The 17,514-nt window shown below is 39.5% G+C and overlaps 1 protein-coding gene across 5 annotated transcripts in view; it reads left to right on the top strand.

Annotated features, from left to right (window-relative positions):
• Positions 1-296: 296 nt before the first annotated feature.
• The window catches only part of AGTPBP1 (ATP/GTP binding carboxypeptidase 1), a 57,750-nt gene continuing 40,532 nt past the window's right edge, over positions 297-17,514 (top strand). For 3 of the 5 annotated variants that reach the window (XM_063129402.1, XM_063129399.1, XM_063129400.1), the window contains exons 1-4: positions 605-799; positions 7,693-7,783; positions 15,501-15,628; positions 17,093-17,160. In XM_063129402.1, the coding sequence (XP_062985472.1) occupies positions 7,752-7,783; positions 15,501-15,628; positions 17,093-17,160 (228 nt within the window). In that variant the 5' untranslated portion in view covers positions 605-799; positions 7,693-7,751. Of the gene's footprint in view, positions 312-604; positions 800-7,692; positions 7,784-15,500; positions 15,629-17,092; positions 17,161-17,514 lie in introns of those variants that run through there. The other 2 variants (XM_063129401.1, XM_063129403.1) reach the window with 2 other exon arrangements.

The following is a 17,514-nucleotide window of genomic DNA, read 5'->3' as shown; positions in this document are numbered from 1 at the left end:
CTGAAGCAAAAACTTGCCTAATGCTATCTCAATAAAAGACGCGACTGCACCATTTTGGATGTGTCTCCCTCTCTCTTGCTCGATTTAGAAAGGTGGATGCAGTTTGCATGTCCAGCACAACCGCCAAGCCTTCTGGAATTGGTTTAGCCAGACGGAAGCCACGGCTACTTTCTCTGGAACACACAGCCCTGAAATTGAAGGACAAGCTGGACGCCCTGCCATTCTCCCCGCCCCCTTTCCCAGAGGTGGCGGCACCGGTTGCCAGGAAGCGGCTCCCACAGGTGTCAAAAATGGGGGGTCGACTGAGGACGGTGGGTCTGTGCTGAAGGAAGGCGCGACCAGTCCTCCTTCCCTCCCGAGGGGGTGGGCGGGGATGGGGAGAGAGAAAAACCGCAATTCAAGGGGAAGGGCGTTTAACCGCCTGCCTTGGGCGGGGAACGAGCGCGCGAGGGCGCGCGCGCCTGCGGGTGGGCGTGCACGCGCGTGGAGAGAGGAGGAGGAGGAGAGCGCAGTGACGTCTCCAGGATGCGGACAGGTTTCTGCCGCGTCCTCCTCCTCCGCTTAGGCTTGCCGTGTGGAGAGCCCCTGGTGGGGTCGCCGCCGCCGCGGTCTCTCAGCGGGAGCGGCGTTCGGCGGCTGTGCTGCCCGGCGCGGGCCCTGCCGCCTCTCACCTGCCCCGGCCCAGACGCTCTCCCTCCATCTTTCCCTCTGGTGCGGCCGGACCTACCCGGGTGCGGCTGCGCTGAAGGTGCCCGGAGGTCGGACCTTAAAGGAAGACCACCGCCCTCGACGAAAGAAGGTGACTGACAGCCTGGGTGGAAAGGCGGGCAGGTTGGCCTCCCCTTTAACCAGTCCCTGCCGGTCGGGGGAGCTCCCGGCACCCCCTGAGCACGGACAGATAACGAAGGAGAAAGGGGAGCTTAGCCGAGGGATGGCTCTGCAAGCAGCCAGCGAGGAGGGGGGCTTAGTAGTCACGGGGGTCTCGCCAGTCATTTCCTAGAGCGACGGTGTGTTTTTGGCTGGGGCCCTTCTCCAGGCAAAGCCGTGGGCTTCACATGCATTCTTGAACCGGCAAGTTTATATTTTGTTGTTTCTCACAGGTGTTACCTCTAGGCTAGGATTGGAATCTGGCAGTATACAGCTGTGCTGTATTTTATGTTTTTAATTGTGAACTGCCCAGAGCGCTTGGGCTACTGGGCAGTATAGAAATGCAATGAATATATAAACAAATAAAGCACACTGGTTATCCAGGGTTTGCAGTGGTGCTCTTATAGTGGATGTTTTTTATTTATTAAGTTAGCTTGATTTGTTTGTGATCTCGGTGGCTTGGTTTTTAACAGAAGATTGTTTATTTATTTTGAATATTCTTCCATTTTTATTCTACCCACAAGAGGCTCTGGACCTGGTTTCCACAAGCAACTTTACTGTCACAATATCTATAGCAATGAACATTGAAGCCAGTGATATTTTTGAAACAGACCAGATCAGTAGAGCACAGGGGTTGAGAATGGGTACCTGTGTGCAGAGAATTCTATCTTTTTTTTCAATGAGGAGCGGTTTATAAATATTCTAAATAAATAAATAAATAAATTCCCATAGAGCTCAGTAGAGCCCTCTGTTTGCCTCCAGCTACCTGTGTGTTACCATTAGGGAGGGTTGTGCAGGCCTCATATCTGTATTCACCTGTTAATCTCTGGCTGATGTAAGTAAAAAGTATTTTTGAGCATGAGAAACTTCTGCTGAGACAGTGGAGTATCTGTGGCTGGATGGGAATGTGGGCACAGGCTCTCATCACCCCAACAGCTGGCTGTGCTCCATGGCATTTGCCCAGGCAAAGAAGGAAACTCAAATAGCTCTAGTGAGCCATATGAGAAACAACTTACAGAAGACATAGAAAAAGAAAGCTTCACTGTTTTTAATAAGTTTTTACACTAAAAGCCTTATAAATGTGACTTCAAAACAGTCTTCTCGTGATACTATCATGTTTATAAGTATGGAGTTCTGCACACAATTTCAAAATTAATTTATATGGTGATACAATATGCTGTTTCATAAAGAAAATGGAATATTACCCTGAAACTCTCTTATAAAAATGTCCCTGCTTGCATGTGATTTTGCCACTCTTGAAATTATGTTGTAATAAGTGCAACTGAAATTAAATCAGATGCTAGAAAATTTGTAAACTCAGTTGTATCCAATACTGGCCTTCTGTGCATAGAATACTCTTTGAGGAAGGCTCCATGACCTGAAGGGGGAGGGAAGTGAGTTTTTTTTCATTTGCATTTTCTCCTGTAGCTTCCTGTACCACCTTGCATGCTGTTGCAGAGAGTCTCCCAACCCTCTTGTGCAAATTTGGGGATGGGTTCTGGGGGCTACAAAGAGAAGGGTGAAACAAAGATTGCCCCCCTCCCATCTATCCATGGAAACTTTAGCTGGAACAAACAGCCTTATATTAATGGAAGTACACTGTATACAATCTATAAGGCTCGTTGGTAAAGTCATAGCACTGGTCTCCATCTGTCAAATCACATGGGCTTCCCCTACAGTTTCTTGTTCATGTTGAGTTGAAAAGAAAGAAGGGAACCAACCCAGGAAGAGCAGAGGTTCAAGCTGCATTGAAAATGTGGTTGATTGGGTCCAATGTGTGGAGACGCTTCACCAGCAGCACTGAGCTCCATATTCTTTGATGCAAAGTAATTTTGAGTAGCAAGAGGGAAAAGTGGAAGCTTTCTCTTTCATTTCTCCTTGTCCTGCCCCAAAAGCTCACAAATGAAGTCATGTCCTTTAGCACCACTCTTTGGCAACTACCCAGAGCTGTCTGCATTGCTAACAAAGCACTTAAACTCTTGTCTAAGCCTATCTCTTTGTCCATCAGAGGGGAAGAGATGGTCTGCAGTTTGCAACAGGCAGTTTTGTTTAATTGTTGTATATTTGTAGATGGAAGTTTAAATATTTCAGTTTGTGTAAATTTGTTGTTCAGCCTTTGAGGATTTTTAAAATAATAATAATAATAATAATAATAATAATAATAATAATGGTTATTATTACCCCATTAAAATGTATTCCCAAGAAAACTGGTATATTTTAAATACACTGGGAATTAATGAAACAATCTCTTCTTTTCCTTCATTTTTCCAATTTTCTCTTACTGTTACACTTACATCTATTCCTTCATTTTCTTCAAAATGATAACAGAAAAAACACAGTCTGAGGGTGCAATCCTGTACATACTCACTTAGGAGTAAGTCCCATTAGACCTAATGTGCCTTGCTTTTGAATAGACATGCATAGGATTGCACTGCATGAGCCTTACAAATGTCATTTGGTCATAACTAAGTCAGCTTGCATGCTCCACCTTGACGTTTTCAGGAAGACATCTACAGTCTTCATATGTATCCTTGCCTCACCCTGTTTGCTGTGAGAAGTGATTTCCCCCCCTCGTCTGTAGGCTAATTAGAAATAGAAAATGTTTTTTTATTACCTTTTTTCCATGCTCTTGCAAAGCTTTGATGCATACCCTGGCTATGAGAAGATGGGTTCTTCCAGATGAACCTTCTATCCTTTTGTCACCCTGCTTCGGTCATGGAGTTTTTGGGAGGGCAAGTCCAGATGTCATCTGTAATTTATTAGCCTGTATTTCCCTACTGCTACTTCTGTCTTTTTTCTTACTAGAAAAAAGACCTGTTAAGCAGAGAAAGATGGAATATCTGGAAATACCTGATATTCATGTTTTGTTGGAAAAAAGATCTAACTGATATAGTTATGTCCTTTATTGTGGCCTTTTATGAGCTTCCATAATTTTCTCCTAGGAGGAAGTGATATGGGCCTTGACTCTTTTGGTTTTTATTTGTTCAAGAGCTATGTGGGAACTGCTTTTTTGTGGCTTTATCCCATTATGCACTGAAATGCTTAGTTCTGGCCATGTAATTAAAGGCCTTTAATTTCATGGGTTCTTCTTATGCAATGAGGATCAGGGCAACGTCTAATGCAAGCTTGGCCCTGCATACTTGATGCTGAACTTTTAAACATTGCAGCAACACCATAGGATAAAGCCATAGAAAACTGTTTCCCATATCATTGATATAATATAAAGAGTTCCCAAAGGTACTGGTAGTTCCAGAAACACTGTTTTGGTGGGTTTTTTTGCAAGTATCTCCATCAAAGTGAGAGCCTTCTGCTTTAAAACCTGCATTAGAAATGATCATGGCAAGTAGTACGCTTCTCTTAGGTAGAAGAGAGGTCTCTTCGACATAAGAAAAAGTTTGCAATATTGTCCAGTTCATATTTTTAATTATGTAATCAAATGTAGAATCTCTAGTATTTCCATGCAAGAAAGTTCTGCGCAAAAGGAGTGCTTCCAGACAGACAGATGCTCGCACTACCAATGATAGAAACATAGAATAGTAGAGTTGGAAGGGTCTTATAAGGCCATCGAGTCCAATCCCCTGCTCAATGCAGGAATCCACCTTAAAGCATACCTGACAGATGGCTGTCCAGCTGCCTCTTGAATGCCTCTTGTTTTGGGAAGACATTGGCTTCGATCAGACAACACGATAGTCAGTGGTGGGGTTATAATCAACTCAACAGTTGTTTATCTAGGGAGTACTCCCTGCACAACATAATAATCCACCGTGGTGTGGATTAGGATCAGCATTGAGCTGACTCTTAGTCCATGCTGAGTTGACTCACTCGTCCCCCACCCTCTCTCCCCATTCAGTCTTCCCGCTAGTTTCCCATCAGCCATTGCTGCTGAAAATCTATCCTGATAGCTGGACTAGAGTGGCAGCTGCCTCTTCGACTGATCTTGCCTTGTGACTCTGTGGCTGATGAAATAACTAACTGTGGCCAAGGAAATAACCAACAGTGCCCTCCATACAACACAATAAGCAACAGTGGTTCAAATAGCCAACTCTACACATTGCTGGTTATTTGCATTCCTTATTTCAGCCAAATAATCAACTGTTGGTTAAAAAACTCCCACCACACAACACAATAACCCAAGGTGGGTTAAATAACCAACCATCGACTATTTAAACCACTACTGGTTGTTGTGTTATCTGAACTCAGTCATTGTGCAGCTATTCCATCTCCACATACCTTTTGGAGAAAGAAAAACGATGGAGGAAGCAGTGTAAAACACTGCAGGGTTACTAATGGAAGATGATGCCTGGACCCACTCTAATATTCGGTGAAAGATATACGACAATTTCACAATAAAAGCCTCAACTTAAAGCATTCAAAGGCTCATGAGAAAGATGGCCCTGGAACTGGTTTGAGGTGCATGCATATAGAATGTCTAGAAAGGGAGAATGATTGAAGAGAATAGAACTGCCTTTTGCTGGTGTATATCTGTGTCATTTCTGTTGCATTGCTTAAAATGGTTGGGTCTAGTTCTTGGGGAGACACTTGTGAGAATCTAGTAGCAAGATGCACTACACACAGGAGCTCTAAATTTTATGGGCCCTTTCTGGATCCTCTTGTAAGTGCGTATTTTTTCTGCCAGGAAAAAACAGTTAGGCCAAGTAACAATACAGGTACAATATTGAAGATGTTAGCTCTTCTTGCTACACAAAAACTTAGGAAAGTGAAAATACTTGACCATGTTTACCCAAAGGGATGATATTCTAAATAGTACAATCTTTTACTAGTTATAGCCAGATATGAATCTAAGTTTGAAGGCCTCTTAGGAATGTGATCTTTGAGTCATTATGGCAATGCACTTTTAACAATTGGGCCTGCAATTTCCATATGCAGTAAAATACAAGAAAATTGCATTCAGTTGATATGGTGGGATATTGAACTCTCATCCATGTGAATTTAGAGTCCGTATAGCATCCTTCCCCAACCATTTTCCCTTCAAATGTTTTGAACTTCAATTCCATCAGTCCCAGCAGCATGGCCAGTGGTCAAGAATGCTGGTGGTTGTAGTCCAAAATATCTGAGGCGGACCAGCTTGAGGAAGCCTGCGTGACCTCTCTGGTGATAGTGCTTCTTAGTTTCCCTGTACACAATAGTTCTGTGACAGCTGTAATAAGAACAAGACAGTATGCCCATATGCATGGGTGAATTCTTAATCTGAGCGTGGAAGGTATTCCCAAAAGTAGAGAGAAATCCATTTTCCTATAATGGAGTAGAAATATACAGGATGTCCTGAGCAGGGAGTCTTTAAAATTGCTAGTTGTGCACTTCTTCTATGTCTGAGTTTTCCACTAGCAGAATAGTCTGAATATGAACCTTCCCTGCACTGAGTTAGTCTGCTGGTTCATCTAGTCTGGTATAGTCTGCTGATGGTCTGTCCCAGCCCTCCTAATTGATCTCCTCTGTCTGGAGGTGGCAGGGATTGAAGCTGGTCCTTATGCATGCAAGCATGTTTGATGGTTGCATTATGTAAGTGCAGCGGAGTATTTTTGTGGATTGTGCGCTTAGTTTATACAATTTTGTTTTACTGACATTTAAGAAAACTAAGAACTTTTTGGAGTGGAACACAGATCACATTTATCCAATGGACTAATGACTAGCAGAGATGAATAGCTAATGGACAGCAACTTCCTGATACAAATCTAAAGTGCTATTTTCCATTGCTTGTTCCCCCATTAGAAATCTTGACGATAGTTTTCCAATAATGGCATATGCTTGGGGTCTGTTATGAAATCATTTTCAAAATAATAACATTTTAGAAACCACACTATAAGTAAATATTTTGATGGATAAAAATTGCAGTGGTGATTGTGCAAACAAACCGTACATGGTTCTTGCAAAAATAAATCGTCGTGTTTATTTAGTAAGATTTTTGAGAATATGCTGCTTTGTATTAGCCAACTCCCCCCCCCCCCGCCCAAACCCCCCTGTCCACAAGTATGGAAAACCTAGCTTTCTGTGATTTTTCCTCTCCAGAACAATTACACATACAAGAATTAAAATCTGGGTTTGTTTAGCTAAAGGCACAGACTTGGATTTGGCAAGGCTTTTGGTGATGTTATACATCAGCCTGAAGATAAGCTGAGGAGTTCCAGACATCTGCATATATAGAATTGTTGGTACCTTGTTTTGATTGGGTTATATTATGAAGTAGCTTCTATGAGGTCTGGTCAGAAAATCATGTGGTATTTCCCCAAAGGAAATTAGTGTTTGGCATGTATGAAATTTTCTGTAAGAAATCAATCTTAGACTTGAAGTATTTTTTCATTACGGACTTTGTATGGATACAGTTTGCTTTCCTATTGCTGATGAGTGAAAAACTGCAGCACGCCGAAACCTTCATAGTGTTAAGAAGGCCAGTAATTTTCCGTTCCTAACTATTCACCCTTTCCAGCAGTGTTCTCCATTAACTGGTTCTCATTGAATTTTTCCATGATCTCTGACACTTCTTGCAACTGTTGCAGCTTCAACCTCCTTAGCAAGCACCCCTGCTTTCTGATTGACCATGGCTCTTGCTAAAACCATTTCCCTGTCCCTGTGGCCCTAATGCCCCATATGAGTATGACTGGCCTAATTTGTATTTCTCTTTGTGCAGCCCAACTCAGCTTACACAGTTACTGTCTGTTTTGGTCAGATTGTGTGACTTCTGGCATGTTCCTTGAACGTTAGCCTGATTCTGACATTAGTTCTTGATTAGGTGTCATTACTACATCAGCTTCACGTGCCAAATACTGCATTTGAATATATTCTCAATCACACTTTTTTTTTTTACAGATCATCTCAGATGTTGATATGAGGTACTAATATTGATATGAAGTACGAGTCTTTCCAGGATGAATAAAGTAAAAATGGCATCAGAAAAAAGGTAAGCATGCAAAACAAAACAAAAAAGCAAATAGGATTACAAAAGAGATTGTGTAATCCTATTTGCAGGAAGGTTTTTTGATTCCTGGGATTGTATTCCTTAACGTTCACTTCTGATGTGAACATAAAATGATATTTGTGAATGTTCATTTTCACAATATGAAAACTTGAATTGTAAATTAAAATTTGCTCTGAATTAATTAGAGGGTCTGAAAAAAATCTAGGACTCTAGGATTGCATTTCTTGATGAACTTGCTTCCATGGAAGTTGCAAAGATGCACCATCTCCTTCCTCCAGGGACAAGATTTGATGAAGAACCTTTTCTTCCAAGCCATCACATAATTTGCCTTTCAGCATGAAGCTCCTGTGTCTTTCCTTCTAACAATAAGAATCACAGGCAACTAAAGCTGATCATGGTCAGCTGAAATATATGTCAATATGTAGTTTATATATCAGTTTTCACAATAAAGGTGAACCTTGAACTTGGTTTTTTAAAACCATTTTGTTTGATACATTAATAGAGTAATTTCGTATTCCTAAATTTGATAAAGAAAATACAAAAGATGAGCTTTCTTCTAAGAATAAAGGTTAAATTTTGTGTATTAAAGTTTAATCCAATTTAAGGTTAACTATCTCATCCATTTAATGATCTTCAAATCTTGTATACTTTTTAATGTTTACTATTTTTAACTGTTGTAAACCGCCCAGAGAGCTTTGGCTGTGAGGCGGTATATAAATGTAATAAATAAATAAATAAATAAATAAATAAATTTCACTTTCACTGAGGTTTTGTAGTGGGTAGATTTTATTTAAATTTAACCTAAACATAAGCGCCTAAAAGGAATTGTGCAGAAACTCATAGATCCAGTTGTTTCAATATTGTATCACTACAAAAGTAGGCATATGTTTAGTCTTTGCCCAACCTGAGAGAATAATTTGATTTTTCATTTCTATTGGTAGAACTTAAAGGACTATATTAATTAATTAGCCTTGACACAAGTTAAGAAACAATGTGTCATATTTCTGGAGTACTTGATGAGTCTGAGCTTGCTACATATGGTAGTTATTAGCAGAATACAAGTATGGCCTGAAGCAAAATGTTGTCTTTTAGGGGACTCCTGCCAGCCCTGCCCCTTTTAAGGATATTCCATTCCACCAGCAATAGCTTTCTGTTTCTTCCACTCCAAACAGTCAGTGATTCTCTAATCTCTAAACATGCTTTTGAATTTTTCTCCATTAGGTTTTATTTTCTTAAGGATTTTTTTTTGTTTCAGCAAACCTTGCAATTCTCTTAAGTCTTCTGATATCTCCCTCTTGTGCATTTAGTCCTGTTTTCCCTACATTCGGTTCAACACTCAGAGAACAACTTTACTATTAGTGTATATATGATATATGCCTTTGAAAATAGTGTGGAAATATGTATTTACATAATTTTCTGCTTTTTGCAAATCTGAGAGCACCTTGCAATCATGCTATTTTTAGAGCTGTTATCAGAATGGTCATATTAGGAAAAGATAACATTTTTTGCACATCTTTATTCTTGGGAAATACTGCATGATATTTACGTATATTGGGCGTTGCTATTTATGTGTATTGGGCTTCACATGCACAAATTACACCTGATACTAAAATGGCAAAATATGGAATTTGTATCAAATGTTCTTTTTCTAGCAATTACATAGTGGTTGTAAACTGCTTAGAGAGTTTTGACTGTGGGATGGTAGAGAAATGAAGTCATCATCAGTCACCGGCATCACATCAAAAAGTTTTACAGAAAACCTTCAGAAACTGGGCCTACCAAAATACATCCACACCAACATCCAGAAAGCAATCATACATAAATAGGTTAAAACACATTAAAACAGGTTCAATAGTCATGAAATTCCCAAATCAGTAAAAGACAGCATGACTTGGCAAAGCTCGTCATGTCCATCTAGAAAAACTGCCACGAGCGAGAAAAGAGAGATGATGATAATCATCATCATCATCATCTTCTATGCCAGAAATACTGATGATCATACCAAAATCCCCTGGGAATATTTGTTGCATATTCATCCTGGGCTAGGATATTTCCCCCCTCATTGCCACACTTAACATCAGTGAGTTCTGTCTGCATACTTGCAAGATTTTAACTTTTGTGTTAAGCATCTATATTTCACAAAAATGTTTTAATAAAATGTTTACCTTTCACAACAAACGTCTTCATAATCTCAGCTAGTCATGTAATCTCAGATACAACTTGAAGCAAAATACACATGTGTGAGAGCAGCCATTTGGGCATAATTTACTGCAAAAACCTTGATATAGAGGGGTTGTTTGTATAACATGACAGACCACGTGGATTATTTAACATTTTGAATATGCAAACCCTTCTCGGGGGTTGTGTTGTGTGAACTCGGCAACTATGGGCTATGCGAGGATTAAACAACACATGGTCTGTTTTATGGTTATGCGAGATATGTAATACAGTGCCCACGACAACCTGCGGCATAAATAATCCACAGCAAGCTGCAGCATGTCATCCAAACCCAGTCAGAGTGTCTGCAAATAAGAAAGGTGTTTGTTCAAATATCCAGAGGCTTGAATTAAAGCAAACAATTACTGAAGTATTGGAGAAATGGTTAAGTACCGGAGAAACGGAAGTATAACAAGCCATGCTTTGAATTAGCCAATAGATATTTCAAAAATAGAACTGGAATTCCCCTGTGAGTTGTACATTACAGAAAATATTTCAAAAACTCAGAAAAATACAGGTATTTTTGTCCTTGCTGAACACATTTGGTTGGATCCAAAGTTTGTACAAGTGCAAAGCTGCTCTTTCCCTACCCTTCTTTCTTCCTCATGCTTATGTACTATAAAATTTAGAAGTAGAAAGCACTTCTGGGTAGAAATTAGTGAATGTGACCTTTGAAGAATTTGCATGTAGGGTTATCACTGTTTGTATTATTGGTGAAGACATGTTGGGAAGCTGTGGCTAGTAATAGCTTCCCCTTCATGTCAATACAATGAAAAACTCATATGTTAAAATAGTTAAGTGTTCTACATGTAGGAATTTTGTATTGTGTGAAGCAGCCCTTTATCCCATATATTTTAAGGAAACCTATTTCCAAAGACGTTTAAGTGCTGCATCTGCTTGCTCCATAATAATTAAACTGATTTCAACAAAACTAACTCAGAGTAAAAGTTCCTGGTCCTGGATTTACAGGAACTGTATCCTTATGACATGAAATGGTTGCCCTGGTAACTGGCTAGGATGCAATTGTGTCTGGGACAGGCTCTAGAATTAGATCACTGTGCAAGGAACGATTAAGCTGCAGGTTACACTTAGTTTGCAGCTTGGTGAAAGAAATTAATAGAGGAATTAATGCAGACATGAGGCGTGGTCGTCGGTTCCATATCACAGTAAGGATGTTTAGACCGCTTGGGAAATGGTCAGGTACTGACAACTCTACTCACTCTTGGCAAGTAGGAAACATTCCCCGGTAAGTGAAAAAGCCTATGGGAAGTTTAAAATAATAAGGGAAGTAAACCTTCCAACTATTACTTGCTCATGTACTATAGTAATGTTTATTCATACTATCAAGTGCTCAATTCATTTTCACATCAGTCTTGAGAGTAATTGCGAGGACCTCCATAACAATTTATTTTAAGTGTAGGAACTGAAAAGGGATCACTTTCTGCATTCTTAAATTTTGTTGATGCTCTGAATAGTTAAAGCAAGCTTTCCTGAAGGTAATCCTACAGATTGTTCCATTCCTTAAATTGCTAGTTCCAACACACAACTCCAGATGGATAACACACAACTGAAGAAGTTATTAGCATTTCTGAAAGATATTAAAATAACAATTTGATTCTTCTAAAACATTCTAAAATCTTGTGTTAAAAAATAGGTAGGCAAACATTTGTTAGTGCTGCCTATTGTTAGCGCATGAGAGCAAAGTGAGGGGTGTAGGACACCTCAGGCAGCACCAGAAAGGTACCTGGGGGGTACACTGGTGCCCGCAGACACCATGTTGCCTACTGTGGCTTTAGGAACACACTGTTGAGTTTCTCCTGTGGGGAGCCAGTTGATCATCACTGACCTCCATTTATACTCCTGATTTCCTATTTGTTCTCCAGATCTTACCTGAACATTAGTACATCCTAATTCACTTGCCTGGTTCAGACAACTAAATCTTGGTGTAATAAGCCAGGATATGCAACAGGGTTCATGCACATATATGTTGCCGCTTTGGTCCTGCTTTGGTCCTTTCTTTGTACAAAGGGGAAACAAGCCAGGATGCCACAATTAGCCCTGGCTTCCTGTAACATCCAAGCTGGAAACTATGGTTAATTACAAGCCAGGATATGAAGCCATGGTTTAAATTTGGCTTCTGAAAACTGCCTTGTTCACAAATAGTGATCCATATTTCTCAGGTTAGGTGTAACCAAAAGGTATGATTACCCTACCCAGTGCCTGTTTACCCTACCCTGTGCCTGCTTGCTTTCTCTTCCCCTCCTTATTGTTTTATTATGGTTTTATTAGAATGTAAGCCTATGCGGCAGGGTCTCGCTATTTACTGTTTTACTCTGTACAGCACCATGTACATTGATGGTGCTGTATAAATAAATAAATAAATAAATAATAATAATAATAATAATAATGATTAACTGTGGTTGCCTGGCTGACTTGATCGCTTGGGGAGGAAGTGGGAGGAAAGAGGCTGCATATTTTTGTATAAAGCTCATGCATATCCTGGTTTATTAAGCCAGGTTTTGATTTTCCAAATGCAGCCACTGATATAACAACTGATCAGAAGATTTGAATAGTACATTGTATTCGTCTCTCTATATTTTATATTATATGTTTTGTTTGTTGGTAGTGGGAGATATTTTGAAATTAGTGGATTGCTCTTTGCCTTTTTCTTGGAATAAGCAGAGAGCAGTAGTTACAGGGTTGAACAATGTTTTCCCATGAGATGGTTAATAAATTTAAAAGAAGTGATTTAAATAAAGCCAGATTTCAATTAAAAATGAACACATTTAACTCACTGTGGTTCTAAGTTCGAAAGCTGTCATTGTATAGCAACTTGATTCGAAATGCACACCATTTGCTAGTTGTAGCAGAACTGTTTTACATCTGCACACTAAGGAATATTAATCCATCATAGACTTGGTAAACTAGCACTGACAACATTTATTAAACAAGTGCCAAATACTTTTTGTTTTATTGCAGATAACCATATTTCATTGTATGTATACAATAAATTGTCACTCACTATATACTGTATTGTATGTTGACAGGCAGAATGGGTTACAGTGCTTGTCCTTAAAATGTAAGAGTAGTTTCTTGTATTGCCAGAAAAAAGAAGCAAAGAAAACTATCTCCACATTTCCCTATATTTCTAGATGCCCTATATGTTCAGATTGAATGTTGGTGTTCATATAGTCAAAACAGTACTACCCACAAACATGTGCAAGGTATTGGCAGGCTTGGGGGAAAACCCAAGCTTTACCAAAGTACATTTTATTTATTTATTTATTACATATTTATACTGCCCAACAGCCCAAGCTAAACATAAAAACTGGGCAGCAGACTGATGATCTGATAGTGGCAGCGAGGTTTGTTTTTTTCCTTCCCTCACTCCTTATATGGCAAAGATTAATCTTGAAAAACTTAAAACTAACCAATTTCTATAAAAATACCATCATGGGTTGAAATTTTTCATCTGGAAACACTTTATTGGTTATCTCAATAAATGAGAAGGCAACTGTTTTGTTGTTGTTTTTAAGTGGAAGTTTATTCAAGTTATTTAGCCTCAATAAATTCCCAGTGATTTAAATTGGCTTCCGCTGTTTGTGCCAGGGGTATAGAACCTCTTTCAGCCCAAGGGCCAAATTCCATTTCAAGGAAGCTTTCAGGAGCGACATTCCAGTGGTAGGTTGGTTGGAAGGCAAAAAAGGCAGAGCCAAAATACCATGCTGTTTTAGCTTAAATTTCTTACTGCCATTAACTAAGCATTTTAAGCAATTAGAATTAGCGGGGGTCGGTGGGTAGGGGGACACTGCACAAAAGCTGGGAAACCCCCAAACAATCAGTAGTTGGGGGAAAGGGGGTGAGTCCAGGAGAAAGGCTAATGGTGATCTGGAGAACCCCAGAAGGCTGGATTGTGGCCCCTGGAGGCCTTGAGGATTCTGCATGCCCGGTCCATGCTGCGGAAAAGCAATGACAGTTCAATCCTATGTATGTCTACTCAGAAGTAAGCTCCATTGAATTCAGTGTCCAGGGAAGTGTTACGCTTGAAGCCAAAGCTATGTGTTCTTCAAAAACTTTCACACTAACTCTGTTGTTTGACCTGGATCTAGGGGCTGCTTTGGCTATTAGCCCCGACACGCTAGTCACTTTCACAACTGCTCTAGATTGTCTAACAGTCACAAACTAAATTAGGCCAGCTTGATTGAACAATGGAGCCAGTCTCAAGTAACTGATACCAATAAACACCTGTGTTTACCTGGAGTTGGGCAAGTGGAACCGGCAACAAAATGTTGTTGTTTGGAGTTCCTTGTTCCAGTGAGCTGTGCCCTCTTCTAGAATATTCTGTTCTGGGTTGTTGTTTTCATATAGTCAGTCATCATTTTGGGGTTTCTGTGAAAGTAGCCCTAGCTAAGACATGATGCATGCAGTGTAGTGGATTCTGGGAATTGTACTTTTGTTAATGGCTCTGGCAACTGCCTAGAATCCACCGCACCAGCATTCCTGTTTCTTGGCGAGGGTAGAGAGGAGGGAGAGACCGAGGCAAAGGGCGAGAAAAAAACCCTCCCTTTTGATACTATTGCTCCTGCTCTTAAAAGCAAGGGGGAGGTGGGAACGTTAGCTCTGGGATGAATTGGAGAGAGGGAGCAGGAACAAGCACAGGCCATGGCAAAAGTCATGCTTGTTTGAATCAAACCCTTTCTCCTGAGTTTGGGGGAGAACTTAAAAAAAACCCTGAGCCAAACCAAAAGTGAGTTTGCCTATTCCTAGCACCACATCGAACAATTATTTTGGAAACTGTAGAATGGAGCTGAAATGGTGAAGTTGACAAAGCTAGTAAGGACTTGCATACCCAGTAAGTTTCATAGGAAGTTGGGAACAGTATATTAATTTCAAGATAGACTAATCAACAAGTTTCTATTCATCTTTTCTAGGACAGAACTAGATGTTATAAGGGAAATGCCAGGTGCTCTACCCTACATTGTCCTTGTAGTGTTAATGGGGATGAGTTGGCATTTGAAAAGGAGGATTTATGGTGAGAACTGACCAGTTGTCCTCTGCACATGCCTTTCAGGCCACTTTTAATTCAGCTACCCATTTCACGGCTGTTGCAAAAATTGCCTGTGCAGGTTTTTGTAATCTCAGGAGAGGTTAATTACCACTTTTCTTCTACTTGCCAATTCTCCCGTGTAATTTTCCTCATAGCTTTAGACCATTGCCTCGGTAAATGCAAGTAAATGGCTTTATGTTACATATGTATTTTTCATACATTCTCATTTTAGCCCAGACGGAACCTAAAAAAAAAAAGTTTTTAAAAAGTGGCTGGGGGAAGATTGGAATAGCAAATGAATACCTGCTGTGTGTGCACACTTCACTCACATTGGGGATCGTGGCCTTAATGTTAAACTTGCCTAAAATTTTGCTCTATAAAATTGCCTATCATACTGAAAGCGGATAACAAACTATATGTGTTTATTTTCTCCAGTGTAACTAACAATTCTCGGATTGGGAGCCTGTTAACACAACTGGAGAAGAACAATGCAGAATGTTTGGTGGAAGCAGATACCACCAGATATGTTACATCAAAGATTCTTCACCTGGTTCAAAGTCAAGGTAAATGAATAAAAGCATATTGAAATGAACCATTAATTTAGGTGTATTTTGTTTTTTCTCCTCAGTTTTTAGATGTTGTATTCATCAATCTGTCATGTTCAGGAATTTACCTTTTCTTATGTGATTATTTTAAACAATAGAAAGCTGTATTCTTATTGTATTCTTACTGTTAGTCCATATTTCTGCATGTGTGGAACTGAACACTTTTTTTCTTACATAGAGGATATATTAACTTCAGCTAACATTTAAAACATTACCTTTTATAATAAAGTTCATATTCATTTATAAGCCTTGTTTGCCTTTCTTTTAATTTCAGGACTTGTTGATGTGGACGGATAGGAATTATTATATTGATAAAGGAAATTATTTTCATGGGTTGGAACAAGCATCTGTTAATTTTGCAGTCTTGATATTTTATTTTAAAACAGCTAATGACAATTAAAACAAATGATTATATTGTACTTATGTTTTTGAGCAGCCAAGAGCTGATCAGGCCAGCTCGGCACAGGATTTACCTTGTTTTTCGTCCGCTCTCAGATCTGGTTGATTAGTACAAATCAGTTTGTGAAATTCATTCCATTCTCTTCTGCCTCTTTAGGGTTTCTAGATTCCAACTGAAAGAGGATAACTATACCTTTAGGAGTTGCATGGAAGGGAGAATTTGGCTAGGATGGATTTTCTCATCGTAGTGCTGTAGCAGTGTAAGAAGCTGCATGTGGTGGAATTTCCCTTTTTGTTCATCTGGGATAGGGTCTGCAATAATCCTATTCATTCCTAGCCCTCAGTCTTCCAGCTTCCCTTCCTTCTAGTGTTCTTTCCATAGGCCCATGTGAAGATTTCCTTTAGCCTTATTTTCTTCTTTGCCCTTTTTTCAATACCATGCCATCTCCCCTACACCACCCCAATTTTCACTAGAGTCATGATTTCGAGTCCCAAACTTTCAACTTGCTCCCTCTGCCTGTCTACCCAGTACAGTCTTCTCCACTCATTCTGTTACAGCAGAAGTTAATTTCAGTTTCTGGGAAGGCTCTGCTATCTCCTCCCTTGTCAGCTGAAGTGTGGATAAAAAAAGGCTTAACATAAATAAATTAATAACCACTACATTTCTAAAGGGTTTTTTCATCCTTCTGCAAGCCTGCTGGTACCTCCCTCTTGTGCATTGGTAGTGACCTTTTGGCTATACAAAGATCAGCACTAGAATGAGTTTGCTGTTAGTTATTAGGACTGACTGATGCAAAACTTGTGGCATGTCAAGATGCATTATATTTTAACAAGTCCAGACTTGAACATTTCTAAAATATGGATCCACTAGTATTGAAAACAGTTTATTGATATTTTGTTTATGTATTTAAGCAACGATACAGTCTTTTCTACGCCTTTTTAAGTCATCCACATTTGAAATTAATTTCCTACTTATAAAATTACACATTTATACAGTAGGAAAAAATCACTTTTAACTTTCAGAAAAAATCAAGAAGGAAATGACTGCCAAAGGTTCAACAGGAATAGAAGTTCTTCTCTCAACTTTAGAGGTAACTTTTTATAGTAAATCAGTGGGCTAATATGATTCAAATTTGAATTCCTAAAACTTAGATCTTAATTGTAGTCAGAGTAACCACTTTATTCACTGGATTTTGTGAACAGAGTAAGAAGCTTTTTTTCTTTTATTTAAGGTAGATGTTTTAACTATAGCAACTTCTTTTTACACAAAAGATTCAAAACTTAACATACAAACTGTTGGTGTATTATTTAAAATAAATGGCAACTTTGGTTATTTGGCCAGTGCCACTGTTTAGCATGTAATTTTAAAACCTAGGGCCTGATGCAGCCAAAGGTAAGCCCATTTAGTCCCTCTGATGTTAGAGATCAGCAGAGATGGTATTTTT

This window comes from Elgaria multicarinata, chromosome 6 (genome assembly GCF_023053635.1).
Source record: "Elgaria multicarinata webbii isolate HBS135686 ecotype San Diego chromosome 6, rElgMul1.1.pri, whole genome shotgun sequence".
Classification (NCBI taxonomy): Eukaryota; Metazoa; Chordata; class Lepidosauria; order Squamata; family Anguidae; genus Elgaria; species Elgaria multicarinata.
The sequence above is the reverse complement of the archived record's forward strand: the minus strand, read 5'-3'. Positions and strand labels throughout refer to the sequence as shown.